Source organism: Podarcis tiliguerta (assembly GCF_965153285.1).
Source record: "Podarcis tiliguerta genome assembly, chromosome: 7".
In the NCBI taxonomy this organism is placed as follows: domain Eukaryota; kingdom Metazoa; phylum Chordata; class Lepidosauria; order Squamata; family Lacertidae; genus Podarcis; species Podarcis tiliguerta.
In genome coordinates this window covers 7524062-7551590 of record NC_139540.1, presented here as the reverse complement: position 1 = coordinate 7551590, position 27529 = coordinate 7524062, and the positions used below count along the sequence as shown (strand labels likewise).

The 27529-nt window shown below is 41.0% G+C and overlaps 2 protein-coding genes across 2 annotated transcripts in view; both read left to right on the top strand.

The window, feature by feature from the left end:
* Nucleotides 1–6774: 6774 nt before the first annotated feature.
* LOC310681084 (mas-related G-protein coupled receptor member H-like) lies at nucleotides 6775–7866 on the top strand (the record flags this gene model as incomplete). Its single annotated transcript, XM_083448472.1, has 1 exon — nucleotides 6775–7866. Exon 1 carries the CDS (start codon nucleotides 6898–6900, stop codon nucleotides 7864–7866), a length of 969 nt encoding a protein of 322 aa, XP_083304598.1. The 5' UTR covers nucleotides 6775–6897.
* A 2141-nt stretch (nucleotides 7867–10007) lies between these two features.
* Nucleotides 10008–27529, top strand: part of LOC310682038 (uncharacterized protein) — a gene marked incomplete at its 3' end in the record, with an annotated part of 23305 nt that continues 5783 nt past the window's right edge. Inside the window, exons 1-3 of the mRNA XM_083450284.1 lie at nucleotides 10008–10318; nucleotides 21864–22639; nucleotides 23314–23395. Coding sequence (XP_083306410.1) covers nucleotides 10291–10318; nucleotides 21864–22639; nucleotides 23314–23395 — 886 coding nt within the window. The 5' untranslated portion in view covers nucleotides 10008–10290. The remainder of the gene's footprint in view (nucleotides 10319–21863; nucleotides 22640–23313; nucleotides 23396–27529) is intronic.

Here is a 27529-nt window from a genome sequence, read left to right as displayed (position 1 = left end):
TATATAAGATCTAGGTTTGAATTGGATTTATTAACTAATAAAGTAAATATGTTGTCAAAAATGTATAAGTTACTTTTGGAATGGCATACGAAAGATGAAGAAGCTAAATCTGTAATGATACATTGGGCCAAAGATATTGGGCATAACATACAGTTAGAAGATTGTGAAAGATTGTGAAAAGATGGAATAAATTTTACTGCATGCAGTTTGCTCAAAGAAAATGTAATGAAAATGATGTATAGATGGTATTTAAAGCCAGTGAAACTAGCAAAAATGTATAGAACAAATAACCGATGTTGGAAATATAAGGAAAGAGATGGTACCTTTTATCATATGTGGTGGGTGTGTAAGGAGGCGAAGGCTTTCTGGGAAATGATATATAATGAACTTTAAAAAATGTTGAAATATGCATTTATTTAAAAACACACCCAGAAGCCTTCTTATTTGGTATTGTAGGTAGAGAAATACACAAGCAAGATAAAACATTGTTTTTATATGCAACAACTGCAGCAGGAATATTACTAGCCCAAAGATGGAAACAAGAAGTGATACCTATGAAAGAAGAGGCAGTTTTCAAAGGGGAAATGGTGACTTTTTTGTACATAGATTACAGTGGTACCTCGGGTTACATACGCTTCAGGTTACATATGCTTCAGGTTACAGATTCCACTAACCCAGAAATAGTACCTCAGGTTAAGAACGTTGCTTCAGGATGAAAACAGAAATTGTGCTCAGGCGGCACGGTAGCAGCAGGAGGCCCCATTAGCGAAAGTGGTGCTTCAGGTTAAGAACAGTTTCAGGTTAAGAACGGACCTCCGGAACGAATTAAGTACTTAACCCAAGGTACCACTGTATTATGTTAACCAAGTTGAGCATGGAAAGATAGAAGCATACTATGCTATTAATCAATAAATGAATATCACTCTATCAAGTCACTTAGCTGTTAACTGCTTTCCGCTTCCCAATGACTAGGAAACCACCTTTTATCAAGAGTACTTTCTGAAACAGTGAGATTTAAGGCGGCAACAACCTCCTCCTAATTTTGCTGACAGTTATCTTGATAGCCAGTAAAGAAACGGTTTCTTCTTGTCACAAGGTGTTGGCAAACTGATTAAGCACAGACAAGGAGAAGAGGATAATTTACAGGACATTTTGAATTCAGCTTGGTCAGACCTAAACGTTTTCCTTGCGACTTGGGGATTGCATTGATTCCTGCAAATCCTTCTGTAATAGTTCGAGGGGTTGCTCGTGCGTAAGCCGGTGCCGATACCTGGCTAGGTTGCCTGAGTGAACCTTTTCTGTCCGGACAGCCAGTCACCCGTGGCTGTCTCAATCGCTGGCAGAATCCATCAGTGGGTGTTTCTTAAACTTCTTCCAACAAAGAAGCTTTTTGACGCCTAGTCTTCTCCTACTCTCCCTGCACGGAATCCTTCTGCACAAGGAGGGCGTAGGCAGCGGAGGACCCTTACTCTCCCCGCTGGTCCCCGGCAAGGAGTTATGGGACCACCTCGCTGATTCCCCCATCTGCCCCCCTTCTCCACTGGTGCTACGCTGATTCTCTTCCCCAGAAGATGGGCTGCCTCTCCCAATCCCAGGACGCTCTCTGGAATCCCTCTGGAGCTTGCTCTCTCCGTACGGCACTGATGGCAGTTCCCTGACACCTTCGATTGCCAACTTTCCCCAGCACAGAACACTCTTACTCCTGCTTCCTGCCGCTCATCATATCTGAGCCACAGATTCTCACAGGTATGTGGACATACTTAACATGCAAGCGTAGCAGGAGAGCCACTGATCAGTGGGATAATTAGCAAGCATTTTGCACACTGACATGAACATAATTATAGGGATCCCAAGTGGCAGGCTAGGAAAGAATGAGTTCTGGAGATCTCAGTGCCTGATAGCCTTAGTAGCTTAAGGTCTAACACTAGGATGTTCAATGTCCCTTCAAAGACCCTTCGGATGTTTGGCCCAAATCAACAGTAAACAGCATGTTTTCATTGGCAAAGCAATGGAACAAAAGAATAACCTCTCACATCCTTGCATAGAAATCACAATTCAGTGTATGATATAGAGTTATACATAGAGTTTTGTATCCAAAATCTGAGGCTGAGTGGTTTGCATGCAAAAGATTCCAGATTCAGTCTCTGCTCGGTAGGGCTAATTCATATCCTGTTAAAATGTTCGTATCCGCTAATTGGTGTTCCAATAAGTCATGGGCATGTTTCTTTTTTCTCGGCCTAGGTACTTGAGCAATCTCCTGTGTGTTCAGGAAATGAACCTAATATATATATATATATATATATATATATATATATATATTCCCCCCAAAAAGAAGAAGAAACGAAAACACTTATCAAAGTCTCAAGAGACATGTGCACTTTATGCTTGCAGGTTTTTTGAGGGTTCTTGCTCATCTGCAGAGCTTTGGCTTAGCATGCAGAAAGTCCTGGATTCACTCAGTGGCAGCTCCAGGTAGGGACAGTAATGATTCCTGCCTATATCCCTGCTGGTCAGTGTCAGCAATGTGAGCTAGGTAGAAAAACGGTCTTGCCTTGTACAAGGCAGTTTTCTATATTTATATATTCAGAGTTTTGAACGTACGCATGGCTTGAGAATTGATGTGTGTATGGTTGGGCTTGCGTGCTCTGGTCCATCGGGTCATGAAGAGTCAGACACGACTAAACGACTAAACAACAACAACAACAACAACAACATGGCTGGGCTGGATACCAACACAGACTGAAGAAGACATGAAGACAAAGGAGTCCAGAAGCTTCACCATAAAGATTGCCTTTGAGGAGGAGCATGAAGGAAAAGAAATATGTGAACACACCAAAGAGGGGGGTAAAGCAAGAAGAAAGGATGTGATGTGTTAGTGCTGGTGCAAGACATTTTGCTGCCTGAAGCAGAGGAGCAAATGTACTCACAAACCCTTGTTGCACCTCTGCCTTCATCCTTCCCATTCACCCCAATTCTGCCATGAGAAGTGCCTTCCTTACCTTCCTGCACTCTCTCCTGCCTTGCATAGAATTTGTGTAGCTTGCTTCTGGGAACAAAGAGGCTTTAGAGATTCCAAGCTTCCTACTTTGATAGAAAGAGGACTCTCTGATCAAGAGTGGGAGTAGATTGGCTATAGGTATTCCCTTCTCAAGGTTTCCCATAAAAAATGAGTTCCTCTTGGGACTTCCGGGGTGGTGCCTCCGGTAATGGCGGAATTCCTCTGATCAGGAGGAATTTGCCTTGTGGAAATCTGGGTCTGGCCGCCACGGCGAAGGCGGAGACCCGTTAAAAATCACAGGCGGGAGAAGCCTGTGATCGTGGGATTTGGTGGGCATCTTTTGCGCCTCCCTTACTCATGGGGAAACCTGGTTTCGGGGATCCAGAGCGACGTGGGGTGAGTGGCGCGGTGCTTCAAATTGTCTGCTTCTTCCACTGAGCGAAGCTGCACAGCTGTTGCCGGAGAGCACTGACTTTTTCTTGTGGACAATTTGACTTCAAAGTAATTATCCGTGAGTAGAGCTGAATCAGGAAAATTGGATTTCTAAAATTTAACATAATTTGGCATCGAAACGGGGAGGTCTAACACAGGAAGTCCGCCTCCCCCTTTTGTAAATAGACTGAAGCAACGAGGCTGCAAGCTGAAGTCTTGGAAAGCCCTTTGAAAAAGAATAAATTTCCACTGGTAAAGAATATTAAATCCCCCTTGGAGGCAGGAGAAGAGGGGGGGAAGCTGTGAACTGAGTATGTCTGCAGGAGAGAGTGAGGAGAGTTAAAATACCATCGCTCCGATCCTGGAAACGGGCTGCTAGCAGGACTGATGTCTTTTGGAATGTGTATTGACAGTGCTTAGAACGTTCTTTGACAGTTACTTAAATAAGAGAGAGATATTGTTTCTACATTGTTTCTACTGTTTCTGGCTGCTTTTAAAAAGGAGTAAAAGTAACTGAAAAAGGAGTAAAAGTAACTGAAAACTGAAACTAACTTTGGATTGTTTGAACTTTGTTTAAAAGAAGACAATATTGACTAATACAAAAAGAATATGATTCCCTCTAGTGGAAGTCTTTGAAACTGGTTGTTTTGCAAGAGCTGGGCTTGCAGCAAGATAAAAAATTGTGAGACTCTGGGACTGACCTTGAATCCTTTAAGTGTTATGGCAAATGTTCTTGTTTTTGCCTCTCCATTAGTACAATCAAAACCAAGAGGAATGTCGACAGAAGAAGTCTTAGTGGATGTATTAAATAAGATAAATGACTCATTGGTACAGCTAAACAGAAAAACAGATGTGATAAATGCGAAAGTTGATGCTACAACTATTAAAATTGTCTTAAATACAGAAAGTATAAACAGTCTGGGACAAAAGGTTAACACTAATACAGAAATTATTCAGAAATTGATACAGGAATCTACTCTGACACGGCAAACTGCGGAGGAAGTCAAGGAGGAAGTTGTTGCAGATGAATTCGAAGTAGTACAATTGGAGAGAAAGAGAGTCCCAGCCCTGCAGTGGCATTTTGATGAACAAAGAATGTCGCTTGCTATGAGTGAACTTAAAGAAAAACAGATGAATTTGAGGATTGGAGCCCTGCTTGAATTGGAGGGGGAAAGCTTGATAGATTTTCCCATACAGGGATTTGCTGAACCTTTGGACTTGGCTCAAAGAGACTGTTTGATCACTCTTCATGCTAAAGAAGAGAGAGATAGAATTTTGGGTTGGCATTACCAGAAGAACCTGGAAGTACAACAGTCAAAAGTGGAAACCTCTAAAACCTCTAAAGATGCCTTGAAATATCTTTTGGATCCTCGGCCTAACTATGGAGATATTGTTGCCCTGCTGAGAAGGAATAAAATCATCTTCAGGTGGAAATTCCCCCAAGGACTATCTTTCAGTTTTAAAAGAAGGAAAATAAAAATAAGATCAGCAGAGGACAATGTAAAGTTCTTCTTTAAATATGAAGAAGGTTGATGGACTATATGGAATGGGCGGAAAGGACTGGTAGAATCCGGGACCAGGGAGAAGAGTCGGTGGAAGAAGATTGGAAAAAGTTTAAAGACTATTTATAGAAATATTGTAAAACTATGAATGTTAGAAAAATGTTGGAATAAAGTAACATGGCTTTAGTAGAAATGTTATAAGGAATTAAGTGTAAATAGATTAATAGAGTATTAAAGGGGAAATTAAGGTTAGAATGTATTAAGATGATTACAGGATAGAAAACAGAGGAAGATGGAAAGGAATTGGTGAAATAATTAATGGAAGTGGAATAGAAAAAGGGAGGCGTGAAAATAAGTGAATGAAAGATAAAATATTGAAATTATTGGATGTCTTTGATGTATTTTAAATTGTCTTTGTATTGTATTGTATTGTATTGTATTGTTCTTTATTTCTCTTCTTTTTTTTCCCTTTTTTCTTTTATTTCTTCTTTGTAATTGTTGGAAAAGCAATAAACATTACTTTAAAAAAAAATGAGTTCCTCTTGCTGGAGAAAGGTTCTGTATCCCTACTGTACCATTATCCTGCTCTTTCCAGCCAATTAGCTGGGCTTTCTTTCCCTGGCTGTATTGGAAATCTCCTGCGTGGGGAGCAAAGTGCTTCTCAGTGCTTATAACTTACTTGGAGGCTTTTGAATTGTAATGGAGCCTTTCAAAGCACGTTTGTATATTTTACAAATGGAACTGTTAGTGTGCATGATCACAATCCTCTAAAGACTATATTGTCAACCCAATGATAATTGTTTTTTCTCTTGCCACATGACACTGGGAAACTGATTAAGCAAAAATGAAGGCAAACAGGCAGATTGCAGCACATCTTGTCATGAGCTCTTAAATGCATTGAATATTTCCTCAAGACTTGGGAGTTGCATTGGTGTCTGCAAATCTTCCAGCACAGGATTATTTACTTCTGGTTCTCTCTCTCTCTATCACAATATCTGATCCAACATTAGTCACAGGTAAGCGAAAAGCTCATTAGAAATTCTTCACTTGCAAGAGCAGAAAGACGAGTAATTGGTGTGGCAGAATTAAGCATCGATGATGATGATGATGATTGAGAAGCACAGCTTCAACCCCTGGGGTTAAAAGATTCAAAGATAACACAGCTGTGAAAGATTGTGTATGAGGTTTTAGGAACAGAAAAGTATAGGAAGCTGCCTCCTAAAATTTAGTCCATTTATTTATTTATACCCACCTTTTCTCCGAGGCGTTCAAGGTGGTATACATGGTTCGTCTTGCTCCTCTTTTTATCCTCACAACAAACCTGTGAGATAGGTCAGGCTGAGGAACTCTGGTCTGAGGTTATCCAGTGAGTTTTGTGTCTGTGTGGGAATTTGATGGCTGGTCTCCCAGATCTTACTCCAAAATTGGAATCACAATGCCACATGGGCTCTTTTCAATTTGCCCAGTATTGCTTTACATTGTTGCATTGCAGGAGGTTGGATTAGATAACGCTTGGGTCCCTTCCAACTCTAAGATTCTATGGTTGTGTGACTCTGGCTGACAGCCCTTCTCACGGGTTTCAGACAAGGATATACACTCATTGTTGGTGTCAGGGATGGAATCCTTCTGCACAGGAGGCAGATGTTGCACCACAGAGCTAGGTTCCTTGCCCTGGGAAGCACTTTTACTTTGGGGAATATGGGAACCCTATCATAGAGACTCTCTGAAACCCCAAATATATTCAGGTAGCTGCAAGCCCCACTGGCCCCTTTACCTGGCAATTAAAGAGCAAGGCATTTCACCTTAACCACCCACTCCAAAATAGCTACAAAGTATGAAAGACTAATCTCCAAAGCTTTAGCTTTCTCTTTGCTTATTTCCGTTAATAAAGACTAATTCTACCATTCTCTAAATTCTTCCAGCAGGAAAATAGTGGACGAAGTAGAAAAGCAAAGACTGATCACGATGATCAATTACACCCTCCCATCACTGTCCCCAATGAATGCTGGAGAGGAATATTACGGAACGGACAATGCAACTGTTCTCTCTAACAATACGTACACTGATAATCATTCAGGATTGATATTAAGACAGTATATATTGAATATCAGCTACCTTTTAATTTGCATTTTTGGGCTTTTGGGGAATGGGACTGTCATCTGGCTGCTTGGTTTCTGCATTAAGAGGACTCCTTTCACCACTTATATCCTGAACCTCTCCATAGCTGACTTCGGTTTACTCACAGTTGTGTTTATTAATAGAATGTGTTTCATAGTGGTAAAATATTTCACTTCCCTTGAAAAGTACATGTTTTACGTGATTTTTCAATTTATGCACACCAACGGTCAATTTCTGCTGACAGCCATAAGCATTGATAGGTGTGTGGCTGTCCTTTTCCCACTTTGGCATCGATGCCACCGACAGCCAAATATGTCCACCGCTGTTTGTGCCTCAATATGGGGACTTTCTTCTATTTCCCCTGCAATTCACTTCACTCTCCTTCTGTCTGATTTCGATATTTCTAGCACACTGGGCATTCAGCTTATTGTGAATGGCTTCCTTTGCCTCCCACTCATGACTGTCGCCACTCTGATCCTTTTTGTCAGGGTCTGCTTTAAATCACACCGGAGGAGGAGGGGGAAACTTCTAATTATGGTCCTGCTTGCTCTCTTCTTCTTCATCATTTTTTCTTTCCCACTCAATGCCATTTTCATCACTCTTTTTGTTCTTCATTCGGTACCTCCTTTTCACCCACGATATGCCTTCATACTCAGCTCTCTCAACAGCAGTGTTAACCCTTTGATTTATTTCCTGGTTGGAAGACAGAAAAGAGGCAGGTGTAGGCAGAGCATGAAAGCTATATTCCAGAATGTTTTCAAAGAGGATGAAAACCCTGCAGAGGCAGGGGAGATCTCTTTGGAAACTCAGTTATGATGGCTCAAAAATATTGCCAAAATATGTTTTTATCATTGTGATTCTGATGGCACAATCTAGTTCCCAGTTTACAAACTTTCTGTCTGTAACCTGGTTGACCTGTGCTCAGTGCTGACTGTTGATTTCAGAGTGTGCATAGAATCTCAGTCTTGAACAGATGGATGTACTTGATGAACTTCTTCTTCTTATTATTATTTTATAAATCTAGATAGTATAAAACTCTGGAGGAAGCCTGGGTCCATTCATGAGAAGAGCATTTAATGTATTCAGGGAGCGCTTAGCTTGCAGTTGGAGCTGCTGGGGAAAGATGTAGGCTGAGGTGGGAAGGTAGATTTGGCTGGCAGAATGGAACCTTTACACACACTTTGAATGCCTTATGCAACAGCATTTTTTTTTTTCAGTTCAGAAGCTCCCTAGATCCTATATTACGACCACTTTTGTCCCTGCCTGAACAGCTCTGTTAACCCTTTGATTTATTTCCTTGTTGGAAGACACAGGAGATTATAAATGGTGTTCATGATTTTAAAGAGTGGCAAAAAATAATTACAGTATTTATCAGGCAAGGAAAGAAACCAAGAATAACATTTAAATTAATTACAGATACCAAAAGAGAGGAGGTTTCTCTCTACCAGATTTGAAATAGTATTATGAAGCTTCTTGCCTTTGTTGCTTAAGGGATTGAATATTGTTAAAAAATATAGATTTATTAGATCTGGAAGGTTTTGATAATAGATTTGCATGGCATGCATATTTATGGTATGAAAAGGTAAAAGTCCATGAAGATTTTCTGAACCACATAATTCTGAAATCAATATATGAGGTGTGGAATAGATATAAGACTTAATAGAATGTAAAACACCCTGGTGGCTGTTGCCGTTAGAGGCAACAACTATTAAAACGTTAAATATGGGGTAGAAATTGGGCCACCTATGGAGATTTGGTGATAGAGATGGATAACCAGTGGAAATTAATATCTTATGAGGATATAAAAACATTGATAAATGATTGACTGCATTATCATCAAATAAATGAAGTGTTTAATGAAGACCACAAGAAAAATGTATGTGAATATATAAGATCTAGGTTTGAATTGGATTTATTAAGTTATAAAGTAAAAATGTTGTCAAAAATGTATGTTACTTTTGGAATGGCATACGAAAGATGAAGAAGCTAAATCTGTAATGATACATTGGGCCAAAGATATTGGGCATAACATACAGTTAGAAGATTGGGAAAGATTGTGAAAAGATGAAATAAATTTTACTGCATGCAGTTTGCTCAAAGAAAATGTAATGAAAATGATGTATAGATGGTATTTAATGCCAGTTAAACTAGCAAAAATGTATAGAACAAATAACCAGTGTTGGAAAAGTAAAGAAAAAGATGGTACCTTTTATCATATGTGGTGGGTGTGTAAGGAGGTGAAGGCTTTCTGGGAAATGATGTATAATGAAATTTTAAAAATGTTGAAATATACATTTATTTATTTTTTTAAAAAAAACCAGAAGCCTTCTTATTAGGTATTGTAGGTAGGGAAATACATAAGCAAGATAAAACATTGTTTTTAAATGCAACAATTGCAGCAAGAATATTATTAGCCCAAAGATGGAAACAAGAAGTGATACCTACGAAAGAAGAGGCAGTTTTCAAAGGGGAAATGGTGACTTAAAACAACAGTGAACCTTTGAGTAAAGCAGGGATGGAGGGAACTGAGGGGGGAGGGAATGGCAATTTTAAATAAAGGAGCGGTTTGCGTTAAATACCTTCAAGCAATGGTATATTTGAGGATGATGCATCCTTGGGGGAATCTGATATGAGGACAGTGGAGGTTTTAAGAAATGGCAGAGTTTTGAGTAGAAAGCAGGGGGTGACATGTGGGAGTGGGGGGAAATCTACAAGAATTTGCCACTTTCCAGAAGAAACGTCTCATGGCTCTTATGTTACTGTATCCATTGGCTGCAATATTCCCTGTGTTTTTTGTACTTTTTGTATATACATTACTATGTTAACCAAGTTGAGCATGGACAGATAGAAGCATACTATACTATTAATCAATAAATCAATATCACTCGATCAAGTCACAGAGTTGTTAACTGCTTTCCGCTTCCTGATGACTAGGAAACCACCTTTTATCAAGAGTACTTTCTGAAACAGTGAGACTTAAGACAGCAACAAACTCCTCCTAATTTTGCTGATGGCTATCTTGATCACCAGTAAAGAAACAGTTTCTTCTTCTCACAAGATGTTGGCAAACTGATTAAGCGCAGATGAAGAGAAGAGGATAATTTACAGGACATTTTGAATTCAGCTTCGTCAGACTTACAAGTTTTCCTTGCAAGTTGGGGATTGCATTGATTCCTGCAAATCATTCGATTGCCAACTTTCCCCAGCACAGAATGCTCTTACTCCTGCTTCCTGCCGCTCATGATATCTGAGCCACAGATTCTCACAGGTATGTGGACATACTTAACATGCAAGGGTAGCAGGAGAGCCACTGCTCAGTGGGATAATTAGCAAGCATTTTACACACTGACATGAACATTATTATAGGGATCCCAAGTGGCAGGCTAGGAAAGAATGAGTTCTGGAGATCTCAGTGCCTGCTAGCCTTAGTAGCTTAAGGTCTAACACTAGGATGATGAATGTCCCTTCAAAGACCCTGCAGATGTTTGGCCCAAAACAACAGCAAGCAGCAGGTTTTCATTGGGAAAGCAATGGAACAAAAGAATAACCTCTCATATCCTTGCATAGAAATCACAGTTCAATGTATGTTATGAGTTATATATAGAGTTTTGTATCAAAAATCTGAGGCTCAGTGGTTTGCATGCAGAAGATTCCAGATTCAGTCTCTGCCGGGTAGGGCTAATTCATATCCTGTTAAAATGGTCATATCCGCTAGTTGGTGTTCCAATTAGTCATGGGCAGGTTTCTTTTTTCTCAGTCTAGATACTTCTGCAATCTCCTGTGTGTTCAGGAAATGAACCTATAACAAAAAAAGAAGAAAAGTAGAAGAAACGAAAACACTTATCAAAGTCTCCAGAGACATATGCACTTTATGCTTGCAGGTGTTTTGAGGGCTCTTGTTTATCTGCAGAGCTTTGACTTAGTGTGCAGAAAGTCCTGGATTTACTCAATGGCAGCTCCAGGTAAGGACAGGAATGATTCCTGCCTATATCCCTGCTGGTTAGTGTCAGCAATGTGAGCTAGGAAGAAAAGCAGTCTTGACTTGCACAAGGCAGTTTTCTATATTTATTTATTTATTTATTTATTCAGAGTTTTGAACGTATGCATGGCTTGAAAATGGATGTGTGTATGGTTGGGCTGGATACCAACACAGACTGAAGGAGAGATGAAGACAAAGGAGTCCAAAAGCTTCACCAACAGGTTACCTTTGAGGAGCAGCATGAAGGATAAGAAATATGTGTGGACACCAAAAAGGAGGGGGGAAGCAAGAAGAAAGGATGTGATGTGTTAGTGCTGGTGCAAGACATTTTACTGCCTGAAGCAGAGGAGCAAATGTACTCACAAACCCTTGCTGCACCTCTTCCTGCCTTCATCCTTCCCATTCACCCCAATTCTGCCATGAGAAGGGCCTTCCTTACCTTCCTGCACTCTCTACTGCCATGCATAGAATTTGTGTAGCTTGCATCTGGGAACAAAGAGGCTTGAGAGATTCCAAGCTTCCTACTTTTATAGAAAGAGGACTCTCTGATCAAGAGTGGCAGTAGATTGGCTATAGGTATTCCCTTCTCAAGGTTTCCCATAAAAAATGAGTTCCTCTTGGGACTTCCGGGTTGGTGCCTCCGGTAATGGCGGAATTCCTCTGATCGGGAGGAATTTGCCTTGTGGAAATCTGGGTCTGGCCGCCATGGCGAAGGCGGAGACCCATTAAAAATCACAGGTGGGAGAAGCCTGTGATCGTGGGATTCGGCGGGCATCTTCTGCGCCTCCCTTACTCGCGGGAAACCTGGTTTCGGGGATCCAGAGCGACGTGGGGTGAGTGGCACGGTGCTTCGAATCGTCTACTTCTTCCACGGAGCGAAGCCGCACAGCTGTTGCCGGAGAGCACTGACTTTTTCTTGTGGACAATTTGACTTCAAAGTAATTACCCGTGAGTAGAGCTGAATCGGGAAAATTGGATTTCTAAAATTTAACGTAATTTGGCATCGAAACGGGGAGGTCTAACACAGGAAGTCCGCTTCCCCCGTTTGTAAATAGAGTGAAGCAATGAGGCTGCAAGCTGAAGTCTTGGAAAGCCCTTTGAAAAAGAATAAATTTCCACTGGTAAAGAATATTAACCCCCCCTTGGAGGCAGGAGAAGAGGGGGGGAAGCTGTGAACTGAGTATGCCTGCACGAGAGAGTGAGGAGAGTTAAAATACCGCCACTCCGATCCTGGAAACGGGCTGCTAGCAGGACTGACATCTTTTGGAATGCGTATTGACAGTGCTTAGAACTTTCTTTGACAGTTACTTAAATAAGAGAGAGATATTGTTTCTACATTGTTTCTGCTGTTTCTGGCTGCTTTTAAAAAGGAGTAAAAGTAACTGAAAAAGGAGTAAAAGTAACTGAAAACTGAAACTAACTTTGGATTGTTTGAACTTTGTTTAAAAGAAGACAATATTGACTAATACAAAAAGAATATGATTCCCTCTAGTGGAAGTCTTTGAAACTGGTTGTTTTGCAAGAGCTGGGCTAAGGGAATTTCCAGCTGCAAGATAAAAAATTGTGAGACTCTGGGACTGACCTTGAATCCTTTAAGTGTTATGGCAAATGTTCTTGTTTTTGCCTCTCCATTAGTACAATCAAAACCAAGAGGAATGTCAACAGAAGAAGTCTTAGTGGATGTATTAAATAAGATAAATGACTCATTGGTACAGCTAAACAGAAAAACAGATGTGATAAATGTGAAAGTTGATGCTACAACTATTAAAATTGACTTAAATACAGAAAATATAAACAGTCTGGGACAAAAGGTTAACACTAATACAGAAATTATTCAGAAATTGATACAGGAATCTACTCTGACACGGCAAACTGCGGAGGAAGTCAAGGAGGAAGTTGTTGCGGATGAATTCAAAGTAGTACAATTGGAGAGAAAGAGAGCCCCAGCCCTGCAGTGGCATTTTGATGAACAAAGAATGACGCTTGCTATGAGTGAACTTAAAGAAAAACAGATGAATTTGAGGATTGGAGCCCTACTTGAATTGGAGGGAGAAAGCTTGATAGATTTTCCCATACAGGAATTTGCTGAACCTTTGGACTTGGACTTGGCTCAAAGAGACTGTTTGATCACTCTTCATGCTAAAGGAGAGAGAGATAGAATTTTGGGTTGGCATTACCAGAAGAACCAACAGTCAACAGTGGAAACCTCTAAAACCTCTAAAGATGCCTCAAAATATCTTTTGGATCCTCGACCTAACTATGGAGATATTGTTGCCCTGCTGAGAAGGAATAAAATCATCTTCAGGTGGAAATTCCCCCAAGGACTATCTTTCAGTTTTAAAAGAAGGAAAATAAAAATAAGATCAGCAGAGGACAAAGTAAAATTCTTCTTTAAATATGAAGAAGGTTGATGGACTATATGGAATGGGCGGAAAGGACTGGCAGAATTCGGGACCAGGGAGAAGAGTCGGTGGAAGAAGATTGGAAAAAGTTTAAATACTATTTATAGAAATATTGTAAAACTATGAATGTTAGAAAAATGTTGGAATAAAGTAACATGGCTTTAGTAGAAATGTTATAAGGAATTAAGTGTAAATAGATTAATAGAGTATTAAAGGGAAAATTAAGGTTAGAATGTATTAAGATGATTACAGGAAAGAAAACAGAGGAAGATGGAAAGGAATTGCTGAAATAATTAATGGAAGTGGAATACAAAAAGGGAGGCGTGAAGAGGTCTTGAAAATAAGTGAATGCAAGATAAAATATTGACATTCTTGGATGTCTTTGATGTATTTTAAATTGTCTTTGTATTGTATTGTATTGTATTGTATTGTACTTTTTTCTCTTCTTTTTCTTTTTTTCTTTTTTTCTTTTTTTTTTATTTCTTCTCTGTAATTGTTGGAAAAGCAATAAACATTACTTTTTTAAAAAAAATGAGTTCCTCTTGCTGGAAAAAGGTTCTGTATCCCTACTGTACCATTATCCTGCTCTTTCCAGCCAATTAGCTGGGCTTTCTTTCCCTGGCTGTATTGGAAATCTCCTGCGTGGGGAGCAAAGTGCTTCTCAGTGCTTATAACTTACTTGCAGGCTTTTGAATTGTAATGGAGCCTTTCAAAGCACGTTTGTATATTTTACAAATGGAGCTGTTAGTGCGTATGATCACAATCCTCTAAAGACTATATTGTCAACCCAATGATAATTGTTTTTTCTCTTGCCACATGACACTGGCAAACTGATTAAGCAAAAATGAAGGCAAACAGGCAGATTGCAGCACATCTTGTCAGGAGCTCTTAAATGCATTGAGTATTTCCTCAAGACTTGGGAGTTGCATTGGTGTCTGCAAATCTTCCAGCACAGGATTATTTACTTCTGGTTCTCTCTCTCTCTATCACAATATCTGATCCAACATTAGTCACAGGTAAGAGAAAAGCTCATTAGAAATTTTTCACTTGCAAGAGCAGAAAGACGAGTAATTGGTGTGGCAGAATTAAGCATCGATGATGATGATTGACAAGCACAGCTTCAACCCTTGGGGTTAAAAGATTCAAAGATAACACAGCTGTGAAAGATTGTGTATGAGGTTTTAGGAACAGAAAAGTATAGGAAGCTGCCTCCTAAAATTTAGTCCATTTATTTATTTATACCCACCTTTTCTCCGAGGCGTTCAAGGTGGTATACATGGTTCGTCTTGCTCCTCTTTTTATCCTCACAACAAACCTGTGAGATAGGTCAGGCTGAGGAACTCTGGTTTGAGGTTATCCAGTGAGTTTTGTGTCTGTGTGGGAATTTGATGGCTGGTCTCCCAGATCTTACTCCAAAATTGGAATCACAATGCCACATGGGCTCTTTTCAATTTGCCCAGTATTGCTTTACATTGTTGCATTGCAGGAGGTTGGATTAGATAACGCTTGGGTCCCTTCCAACTCTAAGATTCTATGGTTGTGTGACTCTGGCTGACAGCCCTTCTCACGGGTTTCAGACAAGGATATACACTCATTGTTGGTGTCAGGGATGGAACCCTTCTGCACAGGAGGCAGATGTTGCACCACAGAGCTAGGTTCCTTGCCCTGGGAAGCACTTTTACTTTGGGGAATATGGGAACCCTATCATAGAGACTCTCTGAAACCCCAAATATATTCAGGTAGCTGCAAGCTCCACTGGCCCCTTTACCTGGCAATTAAAGAGCAAGGCATTTCACCTTAACCACCCACTCCAAAATAGCTACAAAGTATGAAAGACTAATCTCCAAAGCTTTAGCTTTCTCTTTGCTTATTTCCATTAATAAAGACTAATTCTACCATTCTCTAAATTCTTCCAGCAGGAAAATAGTGGACGAAGTAGAAAAGCAAAGACTGATCACGATGATCAATTACACCCTCCCATCACTGTCCCCAATGAATGCTGGAGAGGAATATTACGGAATGGACAATGCAACTGTTCTCTCTAACAATACGTACACTGATAATCATTCAGGATTGATATTAAGACAGTATATATTGAATATCAGCTACCTTTTAATTTGCATTTTTGGGCTTTTGGGGAATGGGACTGTCATCTGGCTGCTTGGTTTCTGCATTAAGAGGACTCCTTTCACCACTTATATCCTGAACCTCTCCATAGCTGACTTTGGTTTACTCACAGTTGTGTTTATTAATAGAATGTGTTTCATAGTGGTAAAATACTTCACTTACCTTGAAGAGCACATGTTTTACTTGATTTTTCAATTTATGTACACCAACGGTCAACTTCTGCTGACAGCTATCAGCATTGATAGGTGTGTGGCTGTCCTTTTCCCACTTTGGCATCGATGCCACCGACCACCAAATATGTCCACCGCTGTTTGTGCCTCAATATGGGGACTTTCTTCTATTTCCCCTGCAATTCACTTCACTCTCCTTCTGTCTGATTTCAATATTTCTAGCACACTGGGCATTCAGCTTATTGTTAGCGGCTTCCTTTGCCTCCCCCTCATGACTGTCGCCACTCTGATCCTTTTTGTCAGCGTCTGCTTTAAATCACACCAGAGGAGGAGGGGGAAACTTCTAATTATGGTCCTGCTTGCTCTCTTCCTCTTCATCATTTTATGTTTCCCAATCAATGCAGTTTTCATCACTCTTTTTGTTCTTCATTCGGTACCTCCTTTTTTCTCACAATATGCCTTCATACTCAGCTCTCTGAACAGCAGTGTTAACCCTTTAATTTATTTCCTGGTTGGAAGACAGAAAAGAGGCAGGTGTAGGCAGAGCATGAAAGCCACATTCCAGAATGTTTTCAAAGAGGATGAAAACCCTGCAGAGGCAGGGGAGATCTCTTTGGAAAGTCAGTTATGATGGCTCAAAAATATTGCCAAAATATGTCTTTATCATTGTGATTCTGATGGCACAAACTAGTTCCCAAACTACAAACTTTCTGTCTGTAACATTGTTGACCTGTGCTCAGTGCTGACTGTTGATTTCAGAGTGTGCATAGAATCTCAGTCTTGAACAGATGGATGGACTTGATGAACTTCTTATCTTTTTATTTTAAAAATCTAGATAGTGTACGACTATGGAGGAAGCCTTGGTCCATTCATGGGAAGAGCATTTAATGTATTCAGGGAGCTCTGAGCTTGCGGTTGGAGCTGCTGGGGAAAGATGTAGGCTGGGGTGGGAAAGTAGATTTGGCTGGCAGAAGGGAACCTCTACACACACTTTGAATGCCTTATGCAACAGCATTTTTGTTTTCAGTTCAGAAGCTCCCTAGATCCTATATTACGACTACTGCCTGAACTGTTGTGTTAACCCTTTGATTTATTTCCCTGTTGGAAGATAGAAGAGAGGCAGGTGTAGGCAGAATATGAAAGCCATATCCCAGAAGCCTTCTGGAATGAGAGAAACTCTACGGAGTCAAGACCGCCACTGAAACTCAAGCTATGGAAGCTCTAAAAGGTCATCACTTTGAGCTTTATCACTTCAGTTCCATCTAGGCCTTCTAGCTCCTACTAAGCCAGTTTTCGCCAGTGGAGGCACATTTTGAAATGTTCAAGTCAGAAAATGACTATCTCGGATACGACAAAACACAAATTGACTGCTGCCTCAAAAGCAGCATACAAAGAACAGAGATGGAATCATATAATATGGAAAAATCTATGCTATGGTTGTTGTTAACACTGTTAAATCTTGGTTGCTAAGTTGTCTGTTTCTGCTGTTAACTGAATCAAAGAATAATGTTTAATTTCTGCCCATAGCTATACTCATCCAGCACCACAAATAAATGGCATGCATGCAGAGCAATCTTATATATGTCTACTCAGAAGTAAGTCCTTTAGAATTCAATAGGACCTACTCCCAAGGAAGTGAATCTAAGACCATAGGAAGGACCTGATGAATTTGGCCAATTGCCCATTGATTCCACCATCCTGTTCTCACACTGCTGAACCAGATACATGATGGAAATGTGCAGGCAGGGCCTGATCACAAAGGCACTCTCCCCTTCTGCAATTTTCAGCAGCTGGTATCCAAAAGCACATTGCCTTGTGCTGTGGAAGCAGAGCACAGCCTCCACCATGATTTGTATCTATTGATAGGCCTATTCGGAGTTAATTTGTGTATTCTTCTTTTAAAGCCTTCCAAGTTGGTGGCCATCACTGCATGCCAGTGAGAGCCAGTTTTCAAGGGGGGCGCTAGGGGGCGCATCAGAAGATGTCCGACAATAACATCTCTCCGGCTCACACGAGGTAATTAAGAGGCTGTTATGGGAGTATGCAGCCTCCCTCATTACCCCAAGGGAATGGGGAAGGCTGCCTTGCCTGCTGTGCCCATAATTCACCCCCAGATTCGAAAGGGGGTGAGGGCACTAGGCACAAAAGCCCTCGTGTGGGTCGGCTCTCCTGGACGCTGTCTCTGATCTGTGCAGCTAGTTGCGGGAGCTCAAAATAAACAATCAGAACAGAAGCAAATGCACATACTTCAAGTGATGATCGGGAGTAAGGACTGCTAACTAAAGGGATCTCTGGGAAGAGGAGCGACGGGATGGACTTAACATTAAATCAAGAAGAGGAATAAATCAAGAAGAAGATTCATCAAAGGATCGGTATGTCGGAGCGAGACTGAAAAGGAGGGAGGGAGAAAAACGTTTCTTTTTTTGTCTTATGTGAGTACCCAATAATCCCCCCCCCCCAAAAAAAAAATCGTTGAAATTACTGATCAGAAGCAGGAGGAATAAGAACTGTGTGGAAATTAATTACTATGTAATGACATGGCTTATGGGAGATCGGGAAACGAAAGTAAGTCTTTTGTGAAGCAGCTGTAAAAAGAGATTTATCATGGCAGGCCCACCCGCAGGAATCCAGGGGGAGGAGGACTATGGCTGTTACTATGTTGGAGTGTGGGTTCGGCCTAGCAGGGCCCCCTGAGAAAATTTATGAGGGAGCGGTGGGCCTGGGGAGATCAGGACAGACTGTCGGAATGTTTTGTATGGAGGTGTTGAAATGGCGTCTGTCTACTTTTATGGCTCTTGGATGAGTGTAAAATCCACACAGGAAATAACGATGTTTGTCTTCAACCCGCTTGTGGAGATTATCAGAGATCACAAAGAAAGGAGATAACAACAAGAAGATGAGGAAAACAACAAAGAGAAGATTGAACAGAACTGTGAATATTATTTTGACAGAACTGTGTAATTAAAGCAGCAGTAAGAGAGATTATTGGATCCCTTTCGGAGCTTGAAGCATGGGTACCCCCAACAAAAAAAATTAAAAATTTGGCTGTGTAGTTTGGAATTATTGTTATTTGGAATTAATGTGATGTGATTGGCCTGTTAATAAAAAATATTTTTTTAAAAAAGAGAGAGAGCGAGTTTTCAAGGGGGAAATGGTGACTTAAAACAACAGCAGACATTTGTATAAAGCAGGATTGGGGGAAAATGAGAGGAAAAAAATGGCAATTGTAAACAACAGCAGCAGTTTGAGTTAAATCCCTCCAAGCAATGGTATATTTGAGGACACTGCATCCTTGAGGGAATCTGATATGAGGAAAGCGGAGGTTGTAAACAATGGCAGAGTTTTGAGTAGTTAGCAGGGGGTGACGTGTGGAAGTGGGAAAAAATATGCTGGAAACCCTCAATTTCTAGAAGAAACTTCTCATGGCTCTTACGTTACTTTATCCACTGGTTGTAATATTCCCTGTGTTTTTGTACTTTTTTGTATATACATTATTATGTTAACCAGGTTGAGAATGGACAGATAGAAGCATACTATACTATTAATCAATAAATGAATATCACTCAATCAAGTCAGAGAGTTGTTAACTGCTTCCTGCTTCCTGATGACTAGGAAACAAACTTTTCTCAAGTGTACGTATCATCAGGCCTTACAGCTTCTTCTCTTACGTTGCTACTTACATATGAAATAATCTTGTATGTATATTTTTGGGTTTATTCTGTTGTTCACATATGGGAAAAAATTATTATTGGTTGTTGTCAACAAAAACAGGTTTGAAAAACTGTCTTCTCTTCCAGACACTTCAAAGGTTTTGTGGTGTCATTGCCTGTTTTTCGTGTTCTGCTCTAAGCTGGAGCTAGAAAACAAAAGTTAATTGAATGCAAGAATAATGTTTAATTTCTACATATAGCCATACACATCCAGTAGCACAAATAAATGACAGCATGCAAACCATGTACTCATCTACTCTGCAGTGAAAACTTAAGAGATGCATTTGACCTACACTCAGGCAAGTGAATATAAGAGCAGAAGAACCTGATATGTAGTTGTACCTTCCATGAATTCCTCAGAGTGGATGGGAAATTAAAGGGAATTACCAATTTCCGGAAGCAACTTCTCATGCCCCTTATGATAGTTAATCGTTATATAAATTGGCTGCAATATTCCATGTGTTTTTCTACTGTCATGTATATCTGTAATTTTGTTAACCATATTGAGCATGGAAATATAGAAGCATGGTATGGTTTTAATCAATAAATGAATTACTCCCGATCAAGTCACAAAGGTGTTAGCTTCTTCCCCCATCCCTAACACTGTCAAACCAGCTTTTCTCGAGAGTACTTTCTACAACAGTGAGACTTAGAGGGCAACAGCCTGCTTCTAATTTTGTTAATGACTATCTTGTTCACCAGTAAATGCAGTTTCTTCTGGTCACAAGATGTTGGCAAGCTGACTAAGCACAGATGAAGGGGAGCGGGTAGGTTACAGAACATTTTGCAATCGGCTTGGTCAGACTTAGAAGTTTCCCTTGCAACTTGGGAATTGAATGAATTCCTGCAAATCCTCCAATTTCCTACTTTTCCTGGCACAGAATTCTGTGACTCCTGCTTTCTCCTTCTCATGATATCTGAACCACAGCTTCTCACAGGTACAGTACGTATGTGAACATACTTCATTTGGAAGGGTGGCTAGTGAGCCATGGCAAAGTGGCAGAATCATGCATGCATTTGGCACACGTGCATTTTGCACGAAACTGCCTTACAGAGACAGAGAATGGAGACGGAGTATCTACGCAGTCTTGTGACAGCCCTGCTTCCTGCTGAACTAAAAATGTAACCTTTTGGCATACAGATAGTTTTTCTCAACAGGCAACTTCTCATAGATGCAGCGGCAGAACAAGCCAACCGGGCACTGGGGCAGGACACTCCGTGGGGCTTCCAAGGAGTCTACCTGCCTCCTCCCACTCAGCCGCCCTACAGCTGAGGGGGAGGAGGCGGGCAGACTGTTTGGGGCAGTGTGGAGAAGAAGAAGAAGAAGAGTTTGGATTTGATATCCCGCTTTATCACTACCCGATGGAGTCTCAAAGCGGCTAACATTCTCCTTTCCCTTCCTCCCCCACAACAAACACTCTGTGAGGTGAGTGGGGCTGAGAGACTTCAGAGAAGTGTGACTAGCCCAAGGTCACCCAGCAGCTGCATGTGGAGGAGCGGGCACGCGAACCTGGTTACCCAGATTATGAGTCTACCACTCTTAACCACTACACTACTATCCCTATTTCCATCTGAAGAATGTTAGGGGTCATGTTATCAAATCTGGGATTGGAGAGAAGTGTCCCCATGCCCTTGTAAAAAAAAAAAGCAGATTGGTCTCCCACAAATGTCAAAGTTGCCCCGAGCGGGGTTGGGAGATCAAAGAGCTCTTGGGGCAGCAGAAAACCACAGCAGAGGAGAGGACTTTTGTGTTCCAAAGCTGTTTGTAGGCTTCCCTTAAGCAACTGTTTGGCCACTGTGAGACCAGGACAGTGGATTTGACTTGAGTTTTATTTAATCTGGTTTTGTTAAAAATCACATTTTAATAATAATAAAAACTTACACATGCCTACACAGTGCAATGTTTTGTTATGTTTTTATATATGTTGGAAGCTGTCCAATGTGGCTGGGGTACTACTACTGATAATGGCTTTTGTTTTCTTGATGTTCAACTCCTTCTCCCGTTCCTCTTCTCCACTCCAGATTTGAAACATTGACCCCATCCAACCGCCCCACTCTCAGTGGATAGCACACAACACATTAATTTCAGATGTTATGTTTGACTCAGAGAGCAGAAGAGGGGGATTTTAGTTTTAAAATGATATGCTTACTGATGCTGTGCCTGCAGATTCCTTAATTGGGGAAAAAAATCCATAACCCACCGCCAAACTGCATTCCCCCCCCCCCATAACTCTTGAAACTGATAAATTTTGAAAAACATTCTAAAGAAGAATATTCCTAAAGTTTTTGTTTCTTTCTTTGTTTATCAGTCATGAATTCCCACTAAACAGCATGTCTCTTTTGTTATTGTTTGAGTGTCTCAGTTTAATATGGTTGAGCTTTATAGCCAAAACTGACTCCACATTTGTTTATTTTCTCTTGGTAGGAAGATCCATAGAAGAAATAGCTCAGAAGAAGAGATTAAGCAAAATGAGCAATGATGGCCTGGGATCCTGGTCCGCTTTGGATGCTTCAGGGGAAGATATTGGAGCAGAAAATGGAACTGACCTCCTAACCCCCCAGGATGGTTTTGATCATGAATTATCACCATATCCTATAGAAGACATTTTTATCTCCGTCTCCATTTTATTTGTTAGCATTTTTGGACTTATGGGGAATGGAACTGTCATCTGGTTTCTTGGCTTTTGCATGAAGATGAATCATTTCACCACCTTCATCCTGCATCTGGCTGCTGCTGACCTTGGGGCTCTCATATGCTTATTTACTTTCTCCATTATATATCTTCTGGAGTCATTTTCATTCTTACATGCCAGCGATTATTATTTCAATATAATATCTTTTGGCACCTTTGCTTTATTGTTCATGTACAACACTGGTCAATATCTGTTGACAGCCATTAGCATGGACAGGTGTGTTTCTGTCGTCTTTCCCCTTTGGCATCGAGGCCACCGACCACCACACTATTCCACCCTTGTGTGTGCCTTAATATGGATCATTGCTTTCCTGCTCACTGTAATCAGCATGATTATTTTTATTTTTTTACTTATAACGAATCCCCTTTTCTGCCTGTTTCTAATGAATGCTATACTTTGCCTCCCACTCATGACCGTTTCCACTCTGGTCCTGTTTATAACAACAGCAATCTTTATTACGGTCCAGAGACCCAACAAAACATTACAAATCAATACAGAGTTCATACAGGTTAACCTCCAGGTTAATCAAGCACTTTGTTTAGAATATAGGGCTCATTTGTTCTTGCAACCACCGATAAAAACTTTGCTACTGCCAATGTTCTAACTTTTGTCCGGTCTTTCAGTAGGAACCTGACATAGTGAGCCTCTGATTTTCCCGGGAAAGGCACCAGCAAGGGTAGTATCAGTTCAGCCCTGCTCATACTTCGCACAATGCAACAAAAATGATTTATGGAATCAATGTCTTGAGCACACGAGCAAAGTCTGTCCTGGTAGGGAACTCCTCTCAACCTACCATCCAGCACTGCAGAGGGGAAGACATTTAGTCTGGCTTTGGTGAAAAGCCTTCGATAGTTAGGTACTGTCAGGTTTTTGATGTAAGATGTTAACTCAAAGACATACCCATATTGAACTCCTGCTGCCAGCGGACTACAGTCTGCGTGTGACCGAGATCGCAAGTCACAGTTTATAAAAGTTTAGATCACAACAGAGAAAGAAGGGGAAAACTGCAACAGCCATCCTACTTGCCCTCCTCTTCTTCCTCTTCTTAGCTTTCCCATTTACTTGCATTTCATTAATCCATTTTTCCCTTGAAAGTGGAAACAGTACTAAAATATTTATTGGGCTCTTATGCAGCTACCTAAACAGCAGTGTTAACCCTTTGATTTATTTCCTGGTTGGAAGGAAGAAACACAGTCGATCAAGGGAGAGCTTGAAGGTCGTATTTCAGAGGGTTTTCAAGGAGGAGGAACAGGGAAGAGAGGAGGTAGAACTCCGGGTCAGCCTGCAGATATGATGCTTCAAAAGAATCAGAATGATTCACTTTTTCCCTCTTGCTATTCTGATACTTTTGGCAAGGTCCTCGGGCTGTTCAGAAGTTCAAAGAAACCCATATACCTGCATTTTATTAATCCATATTTCCTGGTTGGAAAAAAGAAACACAATCGGTCAAGGGAGAGCTTGAAGGTCATATTACAGAGGCTTTTTAAGGAGGAGGAAGATGGGAGAAAGAAGCAAGACGTTCAAGTCCAAACCTGGATCTGATCACTTCAAAGAAGAATTGAGCCATGAAAAAGACTATGTACTGAAAGTGGAGACGACAGATATACCTTTCCCTGCTTCTTTCTTTGCTTTGTAATACAAAGGCTTTAATAAAAAATGACTGGTTAATCCCCCCCCCTTTAAAAAATGCTTCTTATATTTCTTAGTACTTGTTCAGTATCTCCCCCTCCCCTCTTCCTCCTCCTTTTAGTCTTAAAATATTTTAATTAAAGATTTCTTGGTTTACAAAAGTATGTGCAATGTTTCTTTTTTTCAAATTTCATTTGCTGAAACATTAGTGAAGAAAAGGGGGAAAGCGGTGGAGGGCTAAACATGAGTGAGGTGGGGTGGGTGGCAAAGCTTCTATTATAATTAGTTTAACTTATTAGAAATCTATTTGTTAATTTCTACAGATTGTATATCTCTGGAGAGGCATAGAGGTAAACCCCATTTCCATTGTTTTATCAGCAGATTATTATTTATTGAATGTATGTATTATTATTATTTATTGAATTTATAGACTGCCCTATACCCAGAGGTCTCAGATGAATGAAGCCTGAGACTTCTGGTGCTTTCTGCCATAATGAAGGCAGCTCCCATGTTAGTGGAGATCGATCACAGATCATAAACAAGGACGATTTGAGGGTAATTGTCATTGCAAGCCCTCCCCCCACAGTGTTCGGGAGGGGGTGAACTCCACTTGCAGATTGTCTCATCCCAACATGGATTACAGGAGGCACTGAGTGCAAAGCAATTCGCTTATTGGTAACCATCTGATGCAGCCATTATGGGCAGAGGTTCTTCTGTTTTTTAGAATGAAATTGGATGTAATTTACAGATGTGTACTGGACTATTAGGACATGATAATCTGATAAATGAATCAGCCACTGAGCAGCAACGTTTCGACCTGGAAAGAAGATTTTCTTCATAGTGAAGTGCAGTATGCAGGGGGAGGGGAGGCTTTACCCTTTCTTTATATACATGGTGTTTGCTGCTTTAATTATTTGGAAAACTTCCCCCTGGGTGCTAATGGATTGATAAAAAGCAAAAGAAAATTAATGAGAATAAGATAATATATATGGATTGTTATAAAAATAGAACTGTGTGAGAATATTGGTACGATTTAAAGCACCAATCTTCCACTGAACCGCAATTAGGGCTATGGCTTTTGAAGATGTACCACAGCTCTGGAGGGATGCCTGATCATTAGCGGCTGATATATAATATATAATAAGTATATATATATATATATATGCAGGTTTTGGTGTCCTCGGGTGTCTTCCCGTGTAAAAGTTGGGGTGTCTAGGCGACGTTTCGACGAGGTCTCACTCGTCATCTTCAGGCTGGTGCTTTCGGCTTCTTGTTACTGGAACAGAGCAGGATCTCAGTGTTTGAGTTCCTATAAATACTGTTGAGGAGGTGTGGTGTATAGCCTCCAATGTTCTGGGCAGAGAGGAGGTTCCCAGGCTAGTGTGCCTTTTCTTCTTTTGTTCCTTAATTACTTGAGGGATATCTTGAGTGATTTCTTGAGTGATTTCCTGAATCCCACTTAGGTGGGTCATTAGGTGTGGATTAGTTGCTAAAGCCTTCGTGTCTTGAACTCTTGAACTTTGTGAAGAGTTTTTCTGAGAAGATGGCTGTACTGCACTTGGTTGTGCTCTGGCTTGGCTTCGTGTATAGGGGCGAGCTGTGGTTTTGTGGCCTGTGCCAGCCAGATCTGTGTAGGGATTGCAGGGGGGTGCAGCATCCGGAGGTGCCACCCTGGTTTGGCTACTGGATGGTGTCTGTAATTTATCTGTGGAGAGGGTCTGGGTTTGGGTCTGGTGTGGTTGATTGGTGATGGCGTTCTGTGTGCCTCTGGATCTGGTGTCAGATTTTGTGGGGAGGGCTAATTTCCAGATGTCTGGCAAGCGGGATGTGTCGTCACGCTTGTTCATGTTGTGAGGGTGTTTCTCTATCTCGATGGCTTCCATGATTATTCTCTTGTGGTGATGTTCCATGTTAAAGAGCAATTTGGAATCTGCAAAATTAATTTCGTGTCCTGTTTCTTTCATGTGTTGGAAAAGAGAGGAAGTTTTTTCTTCTTTTTTGACGGCATTCTTGTGTTCTGCGATCCGTGCATTTATTCGTCTGTTTGTTTGTCCAATGTACGTGGCTGGGCAGACTTTGCAGGGTATTTCATAGACCCCTTGGTTTTCCAACTGAATTTTATCTTTGGGGTTTCTGAGGATATTGGCTATTTTTTGGTTGGTGCAAAAGGCTGTTTTGATATTGTGTTTATGGAGGATTTTGCTAATTTTATCTGTAGTGCCCTTGATATAAGGAAGGAGGGCTATGCCATTGTTTTCTTCTGTGTCTTGGTTTTTGGGGGGTGTTTCTTTTTGGATTAGCTTCGTAACCCTGTTTTGCTGGTATCCATTGGCAATTAACACATTTGAGAGATTCTGTAACTCAGTTGTCAAGTGGTCTTCGTCAGCCAGGCGTTTGGTTCTGGAGATGAGAGTCTTGGCTACGGAGTTTATTTGTGCAGGGTGGTGGTGTGATTGTGCATGTAAGTAGCGGTTGGTGTGTTGTCAACCTTCCAGCTGACAAGAACCTACGAGAAACTAGAAATCCGAAGAGCCACCATCTTATGTGATCTCTTGTTCCTACGCAACTGCCGAGACAACAACTTAATTCCCACATGCTTCCAACTTAAATTCCACTCCAAAACCCCAGCTACCGAAAGGATCCTGAAACGAACTGAACTATCTCTAATCAGAAACGAACTACACAAGAAAAGATACCTACTAAACCAAACCAACAAAGATCTACTCACTCTTCACCTCAAACTCTGTAACAAAATCCACCCTGCACTCTGGGACAAATGCAAACAACTAGCCGTCTGGAGAGCTGAAACGGAGACCTCACACAAGACAGACACACACACCAACAAACTCCACAAACTAGAGAAACGCCAGAAGCCCAGCCACCCTCCACAACAACCCATGAAACAAACAGTACATAACATATCAGACAGGATCCTCACCTCAACTGAAACCAAAGTACTCTCCAAAGGTTTCAACTTTGCAGTCGCCCCGAGACGCATCCCCACGGAAAACATCATATGCGGAGTCGAAGCTAGCCTAACCAAAATCAATCCAGATGAAGCCAATAAAATCAGACTTGAAGTCACCAACATCCTCTGCTCCAGCAAACCACCCAGAAGCAATTTACACAAAGAAGAACAGAAAGCACTCACCAACCTGAGGAAAGACAACAACATAATCATTCTCCCAGCAGACAAAGGTAATGCCACTGTTGTGATGAACACATCGGACTACCAAGCAAAACTATCAAATCTACTCCAAGACCCTACCTACCAACCTATAAAAACAGATCCCACCACCTATCTGGAAAAAACCACCAAATCCAAAATAAAAGCCTCTCCTATCAGTGAAGAAATCCAGCTAAGAATCATCCCCAGAGAAAAATCATCCAGATGCCCCAAACTCTACGGCCTCCCCAAGATACACAAAGAAGGAACACCACTCAGACCAATAGTCAGCTCCATAGGCTCACCTCTACAAAATCTCGCTAAATTTCTCGCCAAGCAACTTCAGCCCTATGCAGAATCCATCTCTTCACACGTTCCAAACTCCTTCCAGTTCATAGAAACAATAAAGAAGCAAAACCTACAACCCAATGACCTACTTGTGAGCTTCGATGTTGTATCTCTCTTCACACAAGTGCCCATTAATGAAGCCTTGACAGCCATTCAAAACAAATACAATCCCCCCGAATACATCTTGGACCTGACCAACCACTGCCTAACCAACACGTACTTCATCCACAATGGACAAAGATACAAACAGATAGA